This window comes from Macaca mulatta, chromosome 6 (assembly GCF_049350105.2).
Source record: "Macaca mulatta isolate MMU2019108-1 chromosome 6, T2T-MMU8v2.0, whole genome shotgun sequence".
In the NCBI taxonomy this organism is placed as follows: Eukaryota; Metazoa; Chordata; class Mammalia; order Primates; family Cercopithecidae; genus Macaca; species Macaca mulatta.
Window position 1 is genome coordinate 75151545 of NC_133411.1, and position 21068 is coordinate 75172612.

Consider the following 21068-nt stretch of genomic DNA (forward strand, 5'->3'; position numbering starts at 1 on the left):
GAGGAGGAATTGATGTGTTATCCTGGAGCTTGGAGTACTTACTAATAAGGACCAAATCTCCGACTAGGGACAAATGAGTTCATCTCATTAAACAGAAGGCTGGACCTGTGAGAAACAAGTGGTCATACCCAGAAGAAGCAGGCCGGAGATCTGAAAGTGACTGAAACCATGGTTAAACTTTTCCTTATTAACTGAAGCACTCTGTCTCATCCCATCTCCTGCCATAGTTTTAATGTAATCCACACAATTTAGTGAGGCCCCTTTCTACACACAGATCCGTCTCCTACCTGCTTTCTTAGAGTCTAGGGAGTTCTTGGAGGACGGTAATGGTGGAAGGTACCCGACGAAAGGAATGACATCTTGAAAGAATTAAGTACAACAGAAGAATCTAAAATTTGAGGTTACAAGGCTATAAGATTTGCAAATATAAGATTTTTTACTGTTGACTTTGCTTTATTTTGAGATATCTATATATATCTCATATATATATATATCAGATATATATATATATGCAGTCAGTATATCTTATTCTGATTTGCTGGCCAGATTTGCTTTCTGATGCATGTTATAATGTGGACATTAGTTCTTTTCCCCAAAACCAGTGCTGTACAAGGATGCTTCATATCATAAATCTGATTTCTGGGTTCTCCTGAACACTGAGAGTGAGTTATCTAGAAATAAAAAACCAAAAAGGTCATATAAAAGGAGGCATGATCCAGAAATATGGATTTGATTTTGAAATCCACGAGAAAACAGTAGGACAAAAAAAGTCTGCTACATGTGTAAACACAGTTCTCTCCAGAGAGTTGTGTCTGGCTGGATCTGTTGGTTTGGGCAGGGATAAGGAAGGAAGTGCCTGCTTGACACGGGTAATTCGTGTGTTAGATCATCTACCTATGGATCTTTGAGAATACACTGTGTGGGAAGGAGTGTCCACATTGTGTCCACATCTCACCTGTCTACCATGAGCCCGAAAAATCTGTACACAAGTGTATCCTGGGATAAAAATCATGCTCCACTTGGTAATATTGGACTGTCTGTCCACCAGGGTCAGACTTACTGCCTCCAGAAAAACCTCACAATCTGATGTAAAGCTCCATAGCTTGAGCCATCTCTTGTACCTGACCCTCATGCTATAGACTCAAAAGTCTGGTTTGATTGGTATCCCAAGTACCAGCTCCATCTTTTAGTTGTGGATTCCTAGTTACCAAGCTCATGTGATTTCTATGTATGACCAGAATGCTGAGATATTAATTTTTAAGTGTACATATAATCATTATTGGGCCTAGGCCCTTCAAAGGTCTTATTCTCTGCTTTGTAGACTGTCTAGCAAGATTGTTAAAAGTGCAGGTTCTGAAGGCAGACTGCCTGGGTTTAGATCCCGGTTCTCCCACTTACTAGTTCTATGATCTTGGACAAGTTACTGAACTTCTCAGTTCTTCACTTTTTCACATCTATAAAGATGTGGATAAAAATAAGTCCTACCTATAGGATTGTCATGAAAATTAAACCATTGCTCGGAGTGTGTTAAATGCTTTGTCAATGTTAGCAGTTATTATTATTTTTGTTCTTTTTAATCACTTTTGGGCAGACCTCTCCATGAAGCTAATCAGAAGGTTGTCTGGGGACTATGGTAGCAGAGGAAGATTGGGCTGATGTGCGTGGTTTTGACAGTGTTCCAAATCACTGAAGTCTGTTGAGTACAGTCCTTTGCATGTTGCTCCAACTTGATGTTGACAATTAGAAGCCCTTGGCCAGTGTTTGAGTGAATCCTTTGAACTTGTGGTTCTGAAGTTTTTGTTTTTCTATATTTCTAAAGGCCACCAATTATACTTCTTACTGATACATTCTTTCTATAACTAGGACAATGTTTACATTTACCATCAAGCCTTGCTGCTGTAGAACTAACCTCTTTTATAAAAACAAATATGCCTGAGAGAATGTATACCAGGGAGAAAGACCAAATATTTTATTTTGTTCTTTTTTCTTCCACAACATCAAGTACTCTAGAATTATTTTAATGGCCAAGATTTATAAAGCACTTGTGACTTTATAAATTAAAAAATTATAAAAAAAAAAAGTGTGTGACAGGCACTATGATAATTTCTTTACATACATTATCTCAGTTAATCAAAAGAATATCGTTGCCCTCTGTGGTCATTGATATTCTTTTGGTTTTTGTGACAGAGTCTTGCTCTGTCACCCAGACTGGAGTGCAGTGGTGCAATCTCAGCTCACTGCAACCTCCGTCTCCCAGGTTCAAGTGATCCTTCTGCCTCAGCCTCCTGAGTAGCTGGAATTACAGGCATGTGCCACCATACCCAGCTAATTTTTGTATTTTTAATATAGACAAGATTTCGCCATGTTGGTCAGGCTGGTCTCGAACTCCTGACCTCAAGTGATCCGCCTGCCTCGGCCTCCCAAAGTGCTGGAATTACAGGCATGAGCCACTGTGCCTAGCCATGGTTATTGATATTATTATCCCTGTTCTACAGATCAGTAAATTGAGGCTTATCGGGTTTGGAATTTGACACTAGATCTACTAATGTCAAGTCCTTGTATTTGATGGTTGCATTCTCCTAAGAAACTGAGTCCATTTAATTTAAAACAGAACTATCTCTTCCTTTGTAGAACAGAGTTACTGTATGTTCACATAAGAAGTAGTCGAGTATATCCATATGTCTCATGCAGATTTCTACCTTCCAATGTACCCTGGTTGTGGGAGCCACTTATCATCCCTTCTTAGGCTCTGTTTGCCACTAATTGGTGGTGCTACGTTGGCAAGTCACATCATTGTCTTCCAGACCTAAAATTCTGTTACTTACCCCACAAATAACAACAGCAAGGAACACTCATTACCCAGACTGAATACTGAGCATCTTAAAGGCCAGCATCTTCTGGTAATTCCCCAGCCCTCCTGTCTTTAGCAACAGAATTGGTTCCTTGTGGCCAATTTCATCTTTGCAAAATGAGAGAATGACTAAGAAAACATTAGTGGATGCAAATGAGGAAAAGAAAAGACATCTGTCAAGTTAATTAAGGGAAAACATTCCTTTGACCTCTTTTTTTTTTCCCTGCGCTTTTCACCAAGGTGGGCTATTCTTCCTTCCTTAGAGACTACTTCCCTTTTCGTGTTAGAAACAAATAGTAAGGACCAAGCACGAAACTATGGGATAAACACACAACTAATTTTAATATCCATTTGGCAGTTTTCCTGTTGCTTCTCCATTTAGGAAACATTTTCTTCTACTTCTGCCCATTATCACAGCTTTGACATTCATGTCATTAACAGAATGTCATTTTGCAAGATACTGAATTAGGAGCAGCTAGCAACAAAACATGCTGAACAGAAAGACACTGGCTTTTTGCCACATGACTTCTCACAAAAAAGAACAAAGTGGAGCTCTGGTGTCGGTTTCTTATATTTGTATGTTTGTGTTCTGATTGTGGAGGCACATGAAATCAGGGACAGTTCACTTGTGGGCAGAACATTATGCCAAACTGCTATCTAAAAGCCAAATGCTGTAGAGCTGGGAGGTGTTAAATAGTCATGCTGTTCATTCTGGGCTTGAAATAAATTTCTGTTGAGTGTCATAAAAGGAGATTTGGTGGTCATGGAAGTAAGCCCCCTTCCCTTTTGTGGGTCAAAAATAAGCAGTCTTTGGGTCCTCTGAAGCAGAAGGAAGGATATTTTTATGGTTAGTGATTAGCTATGTAGCTAAATTATAGACTAAAATATATTCACCAAATTAAATAGTTCTAGTGGTAGCAAGTTAAACTGAGATTTAATTTCTGTATAGAGAAGGCTGAAATGGGTAAAACTATATTATAATAATTCAGTTGCTATGTATATATTCAAATAAGTTTTCGATATAAGGACATCTCCCAATCAAGCTTTCTAAAGCCAATGACCATTTCATAAAAGCAGTGCAAGTGGGACATGAGGTACAGGAGAAAAAAGTTAATAGTAGAATTTTACTGTGTTATTTCCCAAAAGGAAGACTGGAACATTAGATTTAAGTTATTGTATTAACTCTGGCTTGAGACTGCCCCCACTGTCTAAGGTCTTTTTAAGAGTTACTTCCTTATCCCTGGCCAATTGAGAATAATCTAATGACATTAAATTAATTGAGTGAAGTAATTTTAACAGTAGGACTTTGAACTTAGTTTTTCTGCTACTTGGAAAAAGATATATCAAATTGTGACATTAATATACTTATATTGAGTACAAAACACGGAAGTTAAAAACAAAAACAACTTGTTTATGTCACACACATCTTCCCTACCCCCAGCACACACTTGTAAAGTAGATGTTTAGAAAACCATTATTTTGTGTTTTGTGTATCTTTTCTTTTTTGCCCAGTATGCCTGTTGACTTCTCTTTGGTCCCTATAATAACTGAAGTATGGACAGCCAACCATTTGGATGTCTGTCTCATAGGTATTTGATCTGACCTTTCCCCCTGTTATAAAACTGGCTCCACCACCTCCACTTTCCCCCAATTTTGCTACTTTGATAACCCAGCTCTAGGTAGGGCCAGCCTGGTCATAGCCGCTCTTTGTCCTTGGCAGGCTAGATTAGACCATGTGAGTTTTAAATGACTTTATACTACGTTTTAGGTAACATCAGCCCCTGGAGAAGTTTCCCAAGTTACAGCACATGTCCTTTAGCTCTTAGAGATAATTACCTGGCCTTTCCAGTACTCTCTTCCCATCTTCATCTCAAATGGTAACATTCTTTATTGTGTGTCTTTGATCTTTGGGCTGTTGTACTAATCTTAAATCCAAAAGCCGGCTCCATCATTGCCTCTCCCAGCCCTTGAGGTCCTTCCTGTAAATAGATGACCTGCCCCGATGACCTAGAATCCCTGGGGTGGGTATGCAGACCAGGTATCTTTTATGACTCATGTTGCAGATAAATTGCACTAAAAAATTAATAGGCAATGAGATATAGGCCCTTCTCACATTAATTACTTTTTACTTCTAACATTTAAAAAAGTTGGATTTATTCTGCTACTATAAATCCTTCCTTCTTCCCCACCTTTTTTTTTTTTTTTTTAAATTAGAGAGGGTCTTGCTCTGTTGTCCAGGCTGGAATGCAGTGGAGTGATCATGGCTCACTGCAATCTCAAACTCCTAGGCTCAAGTTATCCTCCAGCCTCAACCACCTGAGTAGCTGGGACTAAGGCACACACTACCATGCCTAGCTATTTTTTAAAATATTTTATAGAGATGGGGTTTCCCTATGTTAACCAATCTGGTTTCAGACTCCCGGCCTCAATGAGCCCTCCTGCCTTGGCCACCCAAAGTGTTGGGATTACTGGCGTGAGCCATACAAATCCCATGATATCCAGCTTCTACTTGACTTTGATCATTGTGTCTTGCTCCCTCTTTTAATTAGACTGATGATCCCATTGCGGTTTTATTCAGAATGATATGTAAGTCGATTGTTCCAGTAGGATGTTTGATACCATGCATCCAGTACCACAGACTTCATCAGCTCTTTGTGTTTTCTTAGCTATGTACATTGCCTTGATCAATCCAGTAGTATTGGACTATAATATGACATTTTAGATCAGTTTAGTCTTATAAATTGGACTATATGTTTGTCCTCCAAGTTAAATTATAAACTTCTGGAAGGCAGGGACCACATTTAGCCAGTCATTCAAAAGTATTTAATGTATATCTATTCAAGTAATTTTTTTCTGTGTTCTTCTGGGTATCCAAAGGGATTCAGTGTTACATAAAATATAATCCTTGTTCTCAAAAAATTTATAGCCCACTCCTAGGCTGTAAGCTTCATGTACAATCCCAGGTTATGTGTTATGTTATTGAGTAAATGACCACCAAGTGATACTGTGTTTGCCAGGTTTACTGCAATACGACGAGGTGAATGTCAGCCACCAATGACACGTGCTAATACTGTGACGTCAGAGCCCTCCATGTTAGCCCCGTAGAAATAACTATGCTGATATGTCCAACTTTGAAATAGAGCCACAAAATGGAGAATAACTCAGGAGAAATGAGTTGTTATGCACAGTGTAACATTTCAGTCAACAACAGACCACATATATGAAGGACCGCATATACACAGGTGGTCCCACATGATTGCAATGCCGTATTTTTACTGTACATCTGTGTTTAGATCCTGTCAACCTGAAAGGAGAAGTTCAAGGCAAAATTAAGATACGTAGAGAGTTTCACTGGGGCTAAGTTTGAGGATTGCAACCCTGAGCAGAGATTCAAGTTGCTCTGCATGTGCACTCCAATTAGCACCAGTTACAGGTAGATTTTTAAAGGGAAAGAAGAGGTAGTTCCTAAATTGTTTAACCAAGAATTTATGTTAAAATAACACAAGCTATTAATTGTGTATCCATTGTCATTTCTGTCGTAAATTCCAGGAACATGAAGATAATGAGTGAAGCAACTAGTCAGAAACAAAATGCCTTTAAACGGTTTTCCCCCAGGCAAGGTGAGGACGTGACTGAAGTCCCTACTCCTGCCTCTCTGGGCCTGATAGATTTTGCATATTTCACGTAGCTCTGACTGCTCTGAGCTATTTTTCTTTTCTCAATACACAAATACCATTGTGTTGCAGTTGCCTCCAGTGTTCAGTACAGTAACATGCTACACAGGTTTGTAGCCTGGGGTCCATAGACTATCCCATATAGCCTCAGTGTGCAGTAGGCTCTACCATCTAGGTTTGTGTAAGTGCACTCTGTGATGTTTGCACAAGGACAAAATAACCTAATGAGGCATTTCTCTAAATGTATCTCTGCTAAGCAACAGGTGACTGTATTTTCGTCAGGCAGATCACTGAAATTACGAGATTATTTAGGGAAGTTATATGAAATGGATAGATAATCTGCAATGCATAGTATGTTCTGTAAAATTCTAGTGTATATTGTTTATGAAAATGTGTTTAAAAGCTGAATGGGAATTTATCTCACACTTCAGCAAATTTTTGTTATCTCTTTTCCAGATTCTGCCTTAGAGTCTAGTTATCTGTGAATCAGTCTTGTCTCTCCTTTTATACTTTAAACACTTTGAAACAGCTTCGTTTTCTTATCTCACACAGTACTTTGAACATGGGAATAGACATTCCAGAAATACTTGTTATATTGGATAGTGCCTTTTCTAATATCTACATGTTCAGCTGTTTCTCTTTTCTTCTATGAAGACAGAGAATTGGGCCAGAACTCACTGTGGATTTATCGTAATGGATTAGATATATTTCCAGGAAGTACTATATAAGGTAATATCTATTTTCCTATTGACTTTCTTCAGAATTTTTGAAAGCTTATCCCTTTCTCTAGCTATTGAAATTAGCCTAATTTTTGGTTCATAGGTGAAAGCAGTGTAGGCAACCATTCATTCCCATTTAGTTAATACCTTTAGAAGAGGTTTTCTGCTAATAGAAAAGTTAAGTTCAAGTATCAAGCCAGTAATGTCAATAATTACATCCCCCGATCACTATGACCTGAATCATTACATTGATACAAATATGGAAAGGCCTGAGGCACTCAGGCTTGAGTCGCCTCAGCATCATCACTTGCTATTTCTCCAAGTTTTTTGAGGCTGTACAGAAGAGCACAGACTGATGTAACACATTGAATTTTGGGGCTGTGTTTGTACAAACTAATTTTTAAAGTACAATACTATATTTGAAAGCAGAATCACAGGCGATAAGAGTGCATTCAATATGCACATCAATTCGACATCCTAACTGGTCCTCCTGCTTCCTCCTTTTAATCTAGCAGCCAGAATGATTCTCTAAAAACAAAAGTCAGGTTATGTTCAGAACCTTCCAACAGCTTCCCTTGTCACTCAGGCTAAAAACCTGACTCTGCACTGTGGGCTGCCGGCTGCTGCAGACCTGCCTCCTGCCATGGCTCTACCATCCTCTGCTGGCACTCTTCCCTGGCTCTCTGCACACCTGCCGTGCTCACCTGCCTGCTGCTTCTAGAACACTCCGGCCTCAGGGCCTCTGCTTTTGCTGAATGCTCACTTCCTTGCTTTCTGATCTTATCCTCTCTTACCTCCCCAGTGAGGCCTTTCCTGACCACCTGTTTGAAATTGTGAACTCCCACCCCTGCACTCTCTGTCTACTTTGTGCATTATTTTTCCTCCATCGCTATCTCATGTACCACAGATTTTACAAATTCGTTATGTTCATTTTCTGCTTTTCCTTCCAAAATGTAAGCTTCCTTGAGAACAGAGACTTTTGTTTGTTTAGAATAGTGCCTAGCATCTTAGGCGCTCAGAAAGTAATTTATTGAAGGAATTAATGAAAGCTTGGGAGGAGCCGTGATTTCATGGGCCATAAGGAAGATGATCCCAGCGAGTTTCTTAACTTCACATTAGTAGCAAAGGGTGTGTGACAAAGGCAGAGAACAGCTTTGTTCTCTGCTGCCTTCTAAGGAGTAATAGTGCTTATCCAGCCAGCTACTAGGTGTGGCCTTGTGCTATTCAGAAAAAGTGGTGGAGATGTAGACTTGAGGATGCCTAGAAAGAAAGGGTCGACTGATTTACATGAGAAAGACAGTTATTTCTGGGAGAAGACAACAGAATGTAGGCAAAAGTAGAGATATCCAGGTGAAGCAGCAATAAGCAGGATTTGGGGAAGAAGTGTCCAAAGAAGATTTTAAGAAATGTTTGCTTTATGTTGCATGATATAACATGATATAATTTTTCTTTCAAATATAGCCTCTTGTCAAAGACATTTTTCAAAGCTTTTTCAATCAAATGCACAGAGTTCTAGATCTTTAATGTTGCAAAGAGGAAACAGAAATGTCCATGATATATAATTTTAGTGCATTTAGGAATCCTAAAATTTGCTTCAAAGGAATAATCTAAAAAAGGAATGAATTAGACCCATATTTATGTTGCCATGGTTAAACCTCAAAAACATAATGTTGAGTGAAAAAAAAGTAAGTTACAGAATATCTAATTCTGTATAGATATTCATCCAAAAGTATAATTCATCCAAAAGTCAAAAACATGACCGTCATACAAATATGAAATGAACATGTATCAAATATTTTGTTTAAAATATCAGTGAGGTCAACAGTAACATATTAAAACAGGTTCAAAGAGATTTTTTAAAATCAAACACATATGAATATATATACATATATAGTCAGGAATTATGAAACAAATTTGCTCATAGATGCAAAATTAGTATCTTATAGGACATTGATAGTAAATATTTGAGTTCATCTTTCCTTGGGGTGGACATTAATTGTATCTTCACCAGATAAAATTCATTCACATTATTATGGATGAGAATCATTTGCATTACTCCCAGTTTTCTACTTAACTTAAGCATCTACAGAGTTTTAAAATCACCTAGTCAATAGAAAAACAAGGTGTATACCTTTACAGAATCAAATAATTCCCAGGGATCGTCTACTATACAAAGCCCAACAAGCCACTAAAAGGTAACTCTTAATTTCTTTTGTACAATTTCAAGTCTCTGTTTTTCCTGTTATGTGATACTACTAGTGAAAAGTGGAACCACACACATGTAGTGTGGTTATACATATAGTATGTGTATGTAGTATCATACAAATAGGACAAATGATACAGTTGCTTGTTCCAGTGTGGTAGGAATTGTTGGATTATTTTTCTATTTTTTTAAATTTTTGAGACCAAAAAAAAATAAGTTTATGACTATTTCTCTCATCTGTTTCAACCTCTTCATTGTGAAGAGATGGAGATAGAAACCTGCTTAGTTTATAACATTTATTCTGCAGTACCACATTAGCTAGACAATTTCTGCCTTCCGGTCATGCCCTATTTCTTCCATTTCAGACTTCTTCTTTGTTTAAGAAATATTCATATGATCATCTTCTCTTAAGGTGTGAGGAGACAGTTAGCAGATGTTCATGGACAGTAAAGCTCTGGTCTATGATTGGTCTCCTGTGCAAATTTATCACATTTTCATCAGGACGAAGTAATAATTCTAGCTTTCCAGAATTACCGGGGCCCCTCTTACTCAATTCACTATATTATTACTGCCCCTCAATGGTGGTTAGTCTTATGTTTTACTGAATATTGACCTTTCGAGTCAGCTGTGAATGTAAAAATCACGGCCTGTTGGGGTTTCCTCTCTTCATTGTTCTTGCCATGGTCAGAAATGATCAGAATTTATGTCTCAAAGTGAATGTAATTTAAAATTAAGTTAGATTTCAGCTACTCAGAGTAATTGGAAAAGGCCACAACCTGGTGGGCCTCGCAGTTTTTAGAGACCTGGTGGGGGATGGCTAACAGGTTCTTCTGCCAGGAAACAAGTGGCAGACCCAGATGTGAAACTTTTACAGATCCCACCAAGCCTTTCTTATGGAGCACGGAGCATAAGGACAACTTCTGCAGAAATGGAATGGGGTACTTGGAACCAAAAATACATACACCTCCTTCCCCACCCGCCTCCATCTTAGTAGCCCATAGTCCTCTTTGTCCCTCACACTGAGCCAGGCCTGACTTAGATGATGAAATGCATGGCCTGTCTCTTTATCTTCCTAGCAAATGGGAGGTGCTTTTGGCAGCAATTAGGAAATTGAGAAGCTCCTTGTGAAACTGTTTTGGCGATGGTAACAGTGAACTCAGGGAGCAGGTGTGGTGCCTTGTTCAATCCTCATTTCGCCTGCCTGAGCAAAAACCATGCAGACAAATAAAACACTTCCTGGTGGTGACCTCATGTCACTCCAAAGCATCTCCACCCAAGCACCCATTCAGCTGTGACATTCTTACACACAGTATTCTGTCCATGCCTGCTCACCTCCTACCCCTCAGGGGCAGCCAGTCCTTCTCCCTCAAGGTCCTATCATCAGAACATCTTTCCCCCTTCCCATTCTTCTCAGATTCTATAGTCAGCAAGGTGCGTTTCTTGTGCTCTAAGTTAACTTTCTGTGCCTCATAGTTGCCCCTAGGAGGAGCTTCCCAAGGAGGTTCCAGATAAATGAAGAAAGTAAAAATAAATGCTTACTTGTGATCATCAGCTCCTGTCCTAATCCATTGTTTATGCCATTGTCTCAAGTTGTTATATGACTGTTTTCTCAGCCTAAATTCTGAATTTGCAAGTAGTGACTCTGTGCCATTATGTTAATACAACAATATTTGTCACCTTCTAAATTCAGAGAACAAACTGTGCATCTTATCCACAGGAAAGTAAGTTTTTCCATGTGCTGCTTCAACTGGAGAACTGAGAGAGGAGGTACTTTGTGGGAAATGGTTAGTCTCATATTGAGCTTTCAGATTGCAGTATGCGCATGGTGGATGGCTTCTAGCTGTTGAAGAATGAAGTCAAAAGAATGCATTTAGGGATGGAATAGTTGCAACTTGAGTTCATAACTTTTGTTTAGTTTCATTTTTGCTGGCGTGTCCCTGTGTCCCTAAGGATGAAAACTGGAGATAACTCTTTACAAGCTCAAATGCTTGGATAAGGGTGAATAATAAAGAAGAGATTCCTGCTACAGGAGAAGTAGTATTCATGTTTAATCTGGTCACACATCACCTGTTTTTGCCTGGGGTGACTTTGCTTGAAAAAAAATAGCAAGGCAGAATTGACTTAGTTGTGCTGGTGAAAAGGAAGGAGGCTTTAATTTGTCTGAGTGGAGATGTTTCCACTATTTTATCACTTAATGGATTAAATGAGTAGGCGTGGCCGTGAACACCTGGAGAGGCTGCCTGACATGCAGGTGCCATAAACCTCTGCTTTCATGGGCAGAAAAGTATGTGATACCTGGAGAACAGGGGTCAGCTCAGCGTTTTGCACCAATGTTATTATTAGTGTGGGCATTGCCAGGTGCTGTGGCAACCTAGGTGGCAGATACAGTTCCAACTCAATTGGAGTTTTCTTACTGTTAGGGTTAAGTGCAGATTTTAATTCATTTATTGGGAACCAGATACTTAGAGTAATAAGATTGGGTGACTGTCAGATATACCAGAAGCAGGTAGTATTGAGATTGGATGACTTTTCCCTCCTGTACCCTGGAAAGGTTTTCTACAGAATATCTCAGTAGGGTCCTAGGATTTTAAAAGTATTTAGATATATATATATATAAAGGCCTAGGTATTTGGGAATGAAATGCAATGTAAAGTGTCCCTCTACCCTTGAAAATTTTAGCAACAAATTCATTCATAAGGCTAAGACCCCATTTCATAAGTATAGAGATTTATCTCCTGTACATATGGAAATATATCTTAGCCTATACTATATAAACACTGGCTTTGCTACTTTGGGAACATTTGATGTTTAAAAGCTTTCTATTTCATTGTCGAGAGAGATTCCGGAAAGTTCCAAGTCTGTTGTAATTTTAATATCATCTCTAGCTTCATTTTGAAAGGAAAAAAGGTTAGAGGAGACTCTTTCAGTGATGAGTTATGCTTTGGTTATTCATGGCATTTGTCAATAAGATATACCTTTGATAATTTGTTTTGTGTAACATATACCTATACCTTAAATATGGTAAACTGTTCAAATTCTGAGGTAGTTTGTTTTTAACTTCTCTTCTTTTAACTTGCTCATGTATTCATAGATGAAGTAGCCTGTTTTCTTTCACTCTACATTGCATTCATAATGAATCATCTATTTATAAAGATTAGAAATCTGTATAGAGAAGTAGACGCACCCAGGATGACTGTAATGTAAATCTGTTAGTATATTGACCAAACAAGTATATTTTATTTGCGGGTTTTATTTAGACATTTCTTTTTGAGATTTTTTTTGAATCACATTTTTGAAATCACTTTTCTACCCCTTTTTGATAGACTTTAAATAACTAATGCAATTTTGAGGGTTTGTTGTTTGTATTTTCATTTTTTTTTTAATCTAAATTGTTCACTATTTTGCCTGTTGTGGTAGTATATGTACATTACTGTGTATGGTAATATACATTTCTTAGAAAATTTTTAAGTTTTTCTTTAAGAAATAACATTTTCTAAATTTAGTTTTAAGTATATCAGTATATTTTATACCTAGTTAAGATATTCATTAGATTACTATTTGCACTGATACACATTTCTTATTAATTTTATTTATACATATAAACAATAAATATGTTGAAAAGATTTTTATACATGATGTAGATCAAGTGCTAAACATGAAAAAATATAGCCATTTTTATAACAACCTGAATTTCAGTTAATTTGCTGAAAGAAGTTTGCTGACATTTCCAGGACATAAATCTGTCATTTGTAATTTCTTCTATTAGCAACAGCAAGTTAATATATTTAATATTTCTGTATTGGAATGAAAGGAGACATTAATTTGAATTAACACTAAATATACAGTATCTTTTAAAAACAATCAGACTGTCTGATTTAATGATTGTGAATTTAATAGGTTGAATACATACATTTCTTGATAGATGAGTTGATAATATCCAACCCACCTTCATAATTAAATATCAAAAGTCTATTCTTATTAACAACTGCTTTAAGGCTGAGTAAACATGATCTTAATTAAACTCACAGATAATACTAGGGAATGCTGATTGCTGCACTAAGGAAAACAAAGTGATGCAGCCCGACCTTAAGAAATTATAAATATGGGACTGTTGACAAATTATAATAAGCAGCAAACATCTAAGAGAAGATAACTCCGAAGTTCGTATTGGTGAAAGAAATTGGGTTTGGTTTTGAAATGTATTATTTGAATATTTAGAAATGTTATCTCACTGTACCTAAATTAGAAGTCCAGTGAAAATTCCTGTTTCAGGAATCTGGTATAACAGAGGTCTGTCCTGCATTAAGAAGGTATTGCAATAAACTCTTAATGGTGGTTGAGGGCAGCATAGTGTAGGAGGGTAGAGGCACAGAGCCCTGAACCTTGTTATAGGTGAATTAAATGAGGTAACTTGCTGAGTTTTATCACCCTCCTCTGACTACTGTATTGCTAATAGAGAATGAAGTGCCCATCTATTTTGAAGAAAAGCAAATGAAAATAAGATAATATCCACTTCACCATCCGCCAGTTTTGTATTTGTCTTATTCTTTAAGGCTTGTGAAAGTTACTTTGAAATCAAATTAGCCATTTTATAACTTCCTACTAGCAGAAACAGGAACAAATTGTTGCCCTGTGCTCATGTGTAGTAATTTATTTCTAAGCTCTGGGTATTCACGATAAAATCAGTAGCTAGCATGCTTGTGAAAGAGGACCATCACTGTTGTTTTTATACACTGGGATCTGATTTTATGATTCCAGAACATTTACCTTAATAAAGAATTTGTGAATGCCATATACAAGATGAAAAATGAATGAGTGGTGAGATACATTTATCTTAGGCATCAGCTATTCTGTTGACAAAAGGCACAAATAAGAAATTTTGTCTAAATAATTAGATTTTTAATTAGTACATCATTATATGATTAACGTCATTGCGCTTCATTGCATGTAATTTTGTATTAGAAATTTTGTGTCAACAAAGACGCTACCTGTGGTTTGCTGATTTGAATCCTTAATTTATCACTTGTGTGTATGGCATGTTGCATATTTGCAGTCAAGCGCTGGAAGAAGGTATTTGATTATTGCTCCACTGGTGGTGAGGAATATTGATGGTGTTGTGCTTTATGAATACATTATATTTTCTGATATTCAAGAGGCAGCCACCCCTCAAATATTAGTGAATGCATAATTGTAATAATTTTAACAATAACACGAGCAGATAGGTTGTTCAACCTGGTCCATGTCTATCTGGAACATGCTTAAACATTATCGATGCTGTATTCTTTTTAAACGTTGTTTTTTCTTTCATTTTGATAGTTGCCGAACAAGCAACCGGAAAAGCTTAATAGGCAATGGGCAGTCACCAGCATTGCCTCGACCACACTCACCTCTCTCTGCTCATGCAGGTAATTGGTTACCATTTCTTGAGTTTTGTTTGATTTCTTTATTTGTTGGTTTTTAAAATAATTAATGCATTTTGAAATTTGGTGTGTCTTCACATGTTATCTTTGTTTTCCCGTTGTTTTATCCCTAAGTTGTTCTTTGCGACATGTTAGCCCAAATCTTATCCTTTCTGTTTAACTGTTTGGACTCTAAAATATAGAATTCGTTTTTATATGGGGTCCCTTTTTAATTATTTCTTTCTCCATTTCTAAATGCCTGGATGATACAAGACATGGTTTTCATATTAGGAATATCCTTGGGAAATGTAAACATGATAACTCATATGAAAAGTACTAATGTTAAGAACTGTTCAGCATATTTCTCCCTAAAATTGAACTTGTCTAATATATTGTGATGGTCATTTTAGGGACAATGAAGATTTAAGAGACAAAGCCTTTGGCCTCAAGTACGTTATAGAATTATAAGGAAGGTTAGAGCAGTACTGTAAAAACTAGACAATGATAACTGCTTTATATGCTGGGTTTTTGTTTTTGTTTTTGTTTTTTTTTCAAAGTTCTATCCATGGTGATGCAAAGAAGAGAAGGGTTAATTCCAATAAAGAAAGTCTGGAAGCCTTTAAAGGAGCCATTTGCCCAAGATGTTGAAAGATGAGCAAGACTTTGTTGGCTGGTAGAGATGGAGTGAGAGAAAGGGAATTCTCAGTGTATGGCTAGAGTGTGGGATGTGTGTACTTCATTAAGAGAACATAAGGATGGAAAGGCAGAGGAAGGTCAGGAAGTGGGAGGAAGTTTGACTTTGAAGCCCTTTTAAGGGTTTTAAGGAGGATCTGTGTTATAGGAAGGTATCTTCAGGATTGTGAAGGATGAAGGTTAGAAGAATGAGCTCTTAGCCCTACTTCACTGTACTCTTGTGAAAACTCTTAATTTGACTCTCATGTGATCTCAGATGATCTTGACTTCATATTTAAATGCAGGGCTATCACTCTCACCCAGAAAGCAGTTCTTAAGCTCAAGGGGCCTTTCAAGTTCAGATTGGGAGTTGTCTGTTATATCACTGGGGAGAAGAAGGGAGAGAAAAGTAGTTGCTCCTTTGGAGTGAAATTTTATTTTCTCTGTAGAAATAATTAAAGGAATTAAAGGTGGTAAAGTAAAAAGGTGAAAGATAAACAGATAAAATTATGACACTGTAAAATGACCACTAACATCTAGAAAGGCCTCTGCCAGGTAAAACCTTAGAGTTGGAGAAGCTCTTACACAGATGAAGACAAGTTCTAGACCACTCATTGCAGCATCATCTGTAATAGCTAAACATTTGAAGTAACCTAAGGATCTATGACTTGGAAAATGGATAAATGAATTGTGGCATAGTTATATCCAAAACACACTGTGCACATAGAAGACAAATGAACACTACTCAGATTTGCTTGGATGAAGCTCAAATATATTGTTGAACAACAAAAGCAAGTCACAAAAGAATATTATGTACGCCTTTCATATGAAGTTAATATGCTACATACAATATTTTGTTCAGGGATATATTTTTATATATATATGTATACATGATATATATTTATGCTACAATATGATTATATTCTATACATTCATTGTGTTATATTTTATGTATTTTTATAATATAAGAGCCTAAAGGAAAACATGATAATGTTAAAGACCAATTTCATGATAGTAGTTACCTCTGAGAGGGCATGAGAGGGATATAATTAGGGAGTGGGTGTAAGCAGTGGTAACATTATATTTCCAAGGCTACATGATGAGGATACATTACTTCTATTACTACCATTTCTGTTTTTGAGATTGATATTACACCACTGTCATTAAAATCCTACAGAGGGTCAAACAATGACAAATACCTTACTTGGGACATCACTCTGGCACCCAGCACAGTAGTGTATGCTAGATGCTAAGTGAATGATGGATTCTGTTTTTTACTATATAATTCTGTGATTTAAAGATTTTAATTTCACTCCTCCTTATAGTATTTATAGCAATTTCACCATCCTTTATGTGCCTGTTGATTAGTCTTTTATAGCTGTGATTTTATTCACTTCTAATATTGAGAAGACAGAACATGTGGCTAAGACTTTAATGATCCTTTTAATTATTTTTCATTTCTCTCATAGACTTAGCTTAAGTTATTTCTCCTTAAATATTAATTTAGAATTTAATCAGAGGAGTGGGCAGAGGGAAGCCTGTCATTCAGGTTCTAAGAGTGTTTTGTTTTTGTTGTTTTTGAGACAAAATCTCCCTCTGTTGCCCAGGCTGGAGTGCAGTGGCACAATCTCAGCTAACTGCAACTTCTACCTCCCAGGTTCAAGAGATTCTCGTGCCTCAGCCTCCCGAGTAGCTGGCATTATAGGCCATGCCAACATGCCCGGCTAATTTTTTTTTTTTTGTATTTTTAGTAGAGATACAGTTTCGCCCTGTTGGCCAGGCTGGTCTCAAACTCCTGGGCTCAAGCATTCCTCCTGCCTCAGCCACCCAAAGTACTGGGATTATAGGCATGAGCCACCGCACCTCACTCAGCATTGTTTTTCTTTATGTTATGGAGCCAGCAGGTTATTGTTCTCTCAGAGGCAGTAGAAGCCTGTCAGACTTTCTGTGAGAAGTAGCATTTATCACTGTCTGATAGATTCCTATTTCTGTATAAAAGGAAGAACATGTGAATACGATACAGGACTAGGCCTCACATCTTGATAACATGCAGCTCTTCTTCACCGGCCACTCCTTTTGCCTCACCCTTTCTATTGCTACGTTCTCTATCCTGCGTTGGACACAGAGTGCCAGCGAGGTTTTCTAGGCATCTCCATCAAAATGAGATGGAAGAACCTCCATCTTTCAGCACTTATTAACCTAAAAGATGAAGCTGCACTTTCTACTTTTCTTAGGTGGGGATTACATGAACCAGGCCAGTCATCACGGACACATCGTTTGTACCTATCAAATATATCAGTAGAGAGTGCTCTGGGGAGAAAGGGATACTGGCATACACAGTGCTCCGAAGCGTGTCTTCACAAAATAGTGTTTGTGGGGAGCCGGAGATTCCTAAAGGAACAGTGAATAGGACAGTCTCATTGAAAGAAAAAAAAAATAAAAAGAAAGAAAAGGCATAGAAAATCACAGGCTCTCACGTCCAGGAAGATTCTAAGCATGAAAAGTAATCCAGAAGTCCCAAAGGGAAAAGACTAGTGTATCTCTCTTACAATGAAAATTTCTATATCAAAAACAAACTCAGACGAAATCAAAGTACAAAAAATGTTTGTGCCCATGACTGATTGCCAGTTTACATGAAGAAATTGTATAAATTGATATGAAATATTGAATGCATCAATAGAAAAATGGGCAAAAGATGCAAATAGCATGACATAAGGAAAAAATGGCCAACAAAACATGAAATGATATGTCATTGCAATTATTTAAAAAAGTGGCCAGGCACAGTGGTCACACTTGTTATTGCAGCACTGTGGGAGACTGAGGCAGGTGGATTGCTTGAGCCCAGGAGTTTGAGCCTAGATGACATAGTAAGACTTCATCTCTACAAAGTTTCTCAAAATTACCCAGGCATGGTGGCACATGCCTGTGGTTCCCAGCTACTCAGGAGGCTGAGGTGGGAGGATCGCCTGAGCTGGGGAGATCAAGGCTGCCGTGAGCTATAATGGTGCCACTGAACTCCACCCTAGGTGAAAGAGATAGTGTCATTCACCTAGCATGGGGTCAAAAACCTTTTTTAATTGATAAAATTCAGTGACAGCAAAGATGTGGGAAAGCAGTCCCTTTCCCATGATCTAAGGGTTGATGTGAATTAGTGTAACCATTTTGGCTAGTGGTTTTCAGTATTGGTGAATATTTCAAATGTGTTACCCTTCTGCCCAGCAAATTCATGTAAAGGAATTTATCTTATTGATATTCTCATAAAATAACAGAAAATTTTAAGTATAACATGGCTTTTGTACCTACCAAATGGAAAGGTACCAGTTTTTTCTTATTTAAATTGTTCTTCAATAATGGACTAGTTAAGTAAATAATGATTCAGGGGTATAACCCAGCACTAAATAGTTGTTACAAAGAGCAAGGTGGGCTTTTGTGTGCTGGTACTGGAAGGATACATCAGATACATTATTAGGTAAAAACATTGCATGTTGTCATTTCATGTGCATCTGTGTTTTAGAGTGTGTACATACAGATGAAAGCACACTTGTATATTCATGCATAGTCATAGAAATTTGTGGAAAAGGAAAGGAGAAACTGTTAAGTGTTTAGGGAATAAGAAAGTAGGGAAATTAGCACATAGTGCCTTTCTGATAAAAATAAGGCTCTAAAAATAAAACCCATAAGAAAACAATCTAATATCTGCAGTAGTTTTCTATTGCTGAGTAACAAATTACTCATAATTTACTGGTTTAAACAACATGCATTTATTAATCTTACAGTTCTTCAGGGCAGAAGTCTGGGCAGGCTCACCTGGGTTCTCAATGCTCAGGGTATTATAAGGCCAAAATCAATGTGTTGGTTGAGCTGGGCTCTTATCTGGAGACTGGGAAAGAACTCACTCCCAAGCTCATGCAGTTGTGGACAGATTTAGATCATTGCCTTTGTAGAACTGAGTTCCCTGCTTCACCTTGGCTATCAGCAAGAGGCTGCTTTTCAGCTCCTAGAGGCTGGCTGCCCTCTGCGATCTCGTAGCCAGCAGGGGCACATCCGGTCATTCTCACACTTCAAATCTGACTGTTCCTCCTTCCATCAACCAGAGAAAACTCTTGCTTTTAAAAGGCTCACTTGGCTGGGTGAGGCCCCACTCAGATAATCTCTATACTTGAAGGTCAACTGACTTCAGACAATTACAGCTTAAAAATCTCTTCATAGTAGTATTCATTTTTGATTGAATAACTAGGGGACTGGAATTTTGAGGAGACCATGGTTAGAATTCTGCCTACTACAGTAACACTTCATATTGTATTTTGATTTAGATGGGTAGAAGTGGGAGCTCTAAAAGTGACACTTAAGAGGATGAGCCACAGAGGAAAAGGAGACAAATAACTGAGACGCAGTGACTACAGGCTTTGAAAGTGCTTAGGTAGCAAATGTAGCCCTGTTGGCCAAAATACCTATTTTCTGTATCTTCAAAAGTTGTTTTACTGTGAATTTGCAGGTGGCTACTTTGATGTATTTTAAAAAGTGTTTCTATAAGGAAGGATGGAAAGGAGTTTCACTTTTCTGTTGGGCAACTTTAGGAGTTATTGAAGATAGGAAATATCCCTAAATCTCTGTCTATGTGTATATATAGATTTAGGTTACAAAGAGACTTCATTTCTTAAGGGTTAGTCACCACTGTACTTATGCAGCTGTGTTCTGCTTGTTTGTTTAGGGTAGGCACATGGGGTTTAGGCAACAAAACACAACATTCCGAATCCCACTCTTCAAAATGAATCACATGAACGTTTTCATGCACATCCCTTCATTATCTTCTCTGCCTCCCACCCCACAATCACCCATGGGGCTTTGACTTAACAAATAAAACTCAGCTTATAACTTAGAGGGTTTCCAAGGAGAAACTATATGACATCATGTACATTTTTAAACATAGTATCTTCATTATCTCGGAAACCTCTTAAGGACCTTTCTCTTTTTGATTTAGAGTCTCTCTTTTTGAGCCACACATGAGAATTGTTTGCAACTTGCTCACCTTGCACTTCAGCTATATCAGTTCCACTCCCCTCAATCTTGCAACTCGTTCATTAGATGAGATACTAAATTGGATGGTGATAAAGGCAATGGTTTTATAAACAGGCATGTTAATGCAAAGAATTGAAAGTTAATAGTCTGGCAATAAGGTAGATAGGGAAAAATAAACAAAGCGGACTAGTGAATTCAGAGAAGACAGTCTGGGGTAGAACGGGGTAAGTAGATATTCCAGTGTGCCGGAGATACTCCTGGGAGTATCACTGATACAACCCAGTGCCATCCTTGATATCAGCATGAAAGTTTGTAACATTCTACTGCCCCAGGACTTTAACCTTGGAAGATGTGTAGTTGGGCCGTAAGGGATTTAGTAAAACCTGAAATTTTGGCACACAATGCCAACCAAGCACTTATCTGTTTACTAATATGCATATGACTGTTTCATTTTAAAATTTCTAGAGATTTCATAGGCTATGTTGCCATGACTCTAATCTTCAAGGCTTGGTTTGCTTTAAAAGCATGAGT

At 37.7% G+C, this 21068-nt stretch overlaps 1 protein-coding gene across 20 annotated transcripts in view; it reads left to right on the forward strand.

The window, feature by feature from the left end:
- MAST4 (microtubule associated serine/threonine kinase family member 4) overlaps window positions 1-21068 on the forward strand; it is a 578446-nt gene that overhangs the window by 446611 nt on the left and 110767 nt on the right. For all 20 annotated transcript variants that reach the window (XM_078004799.1, XM_078004800.1, XM_015140160.3 and 17 more), the window contains one exon: window positions 14764-14852. In XM_078004799.1, the coding sequence (XP_077860925.1) occupies window positions 14764-14852 (89 nt within the window). The remainder of the gene's footprint in view (window positions 1-14763; window positions 14853-21068) is intronic.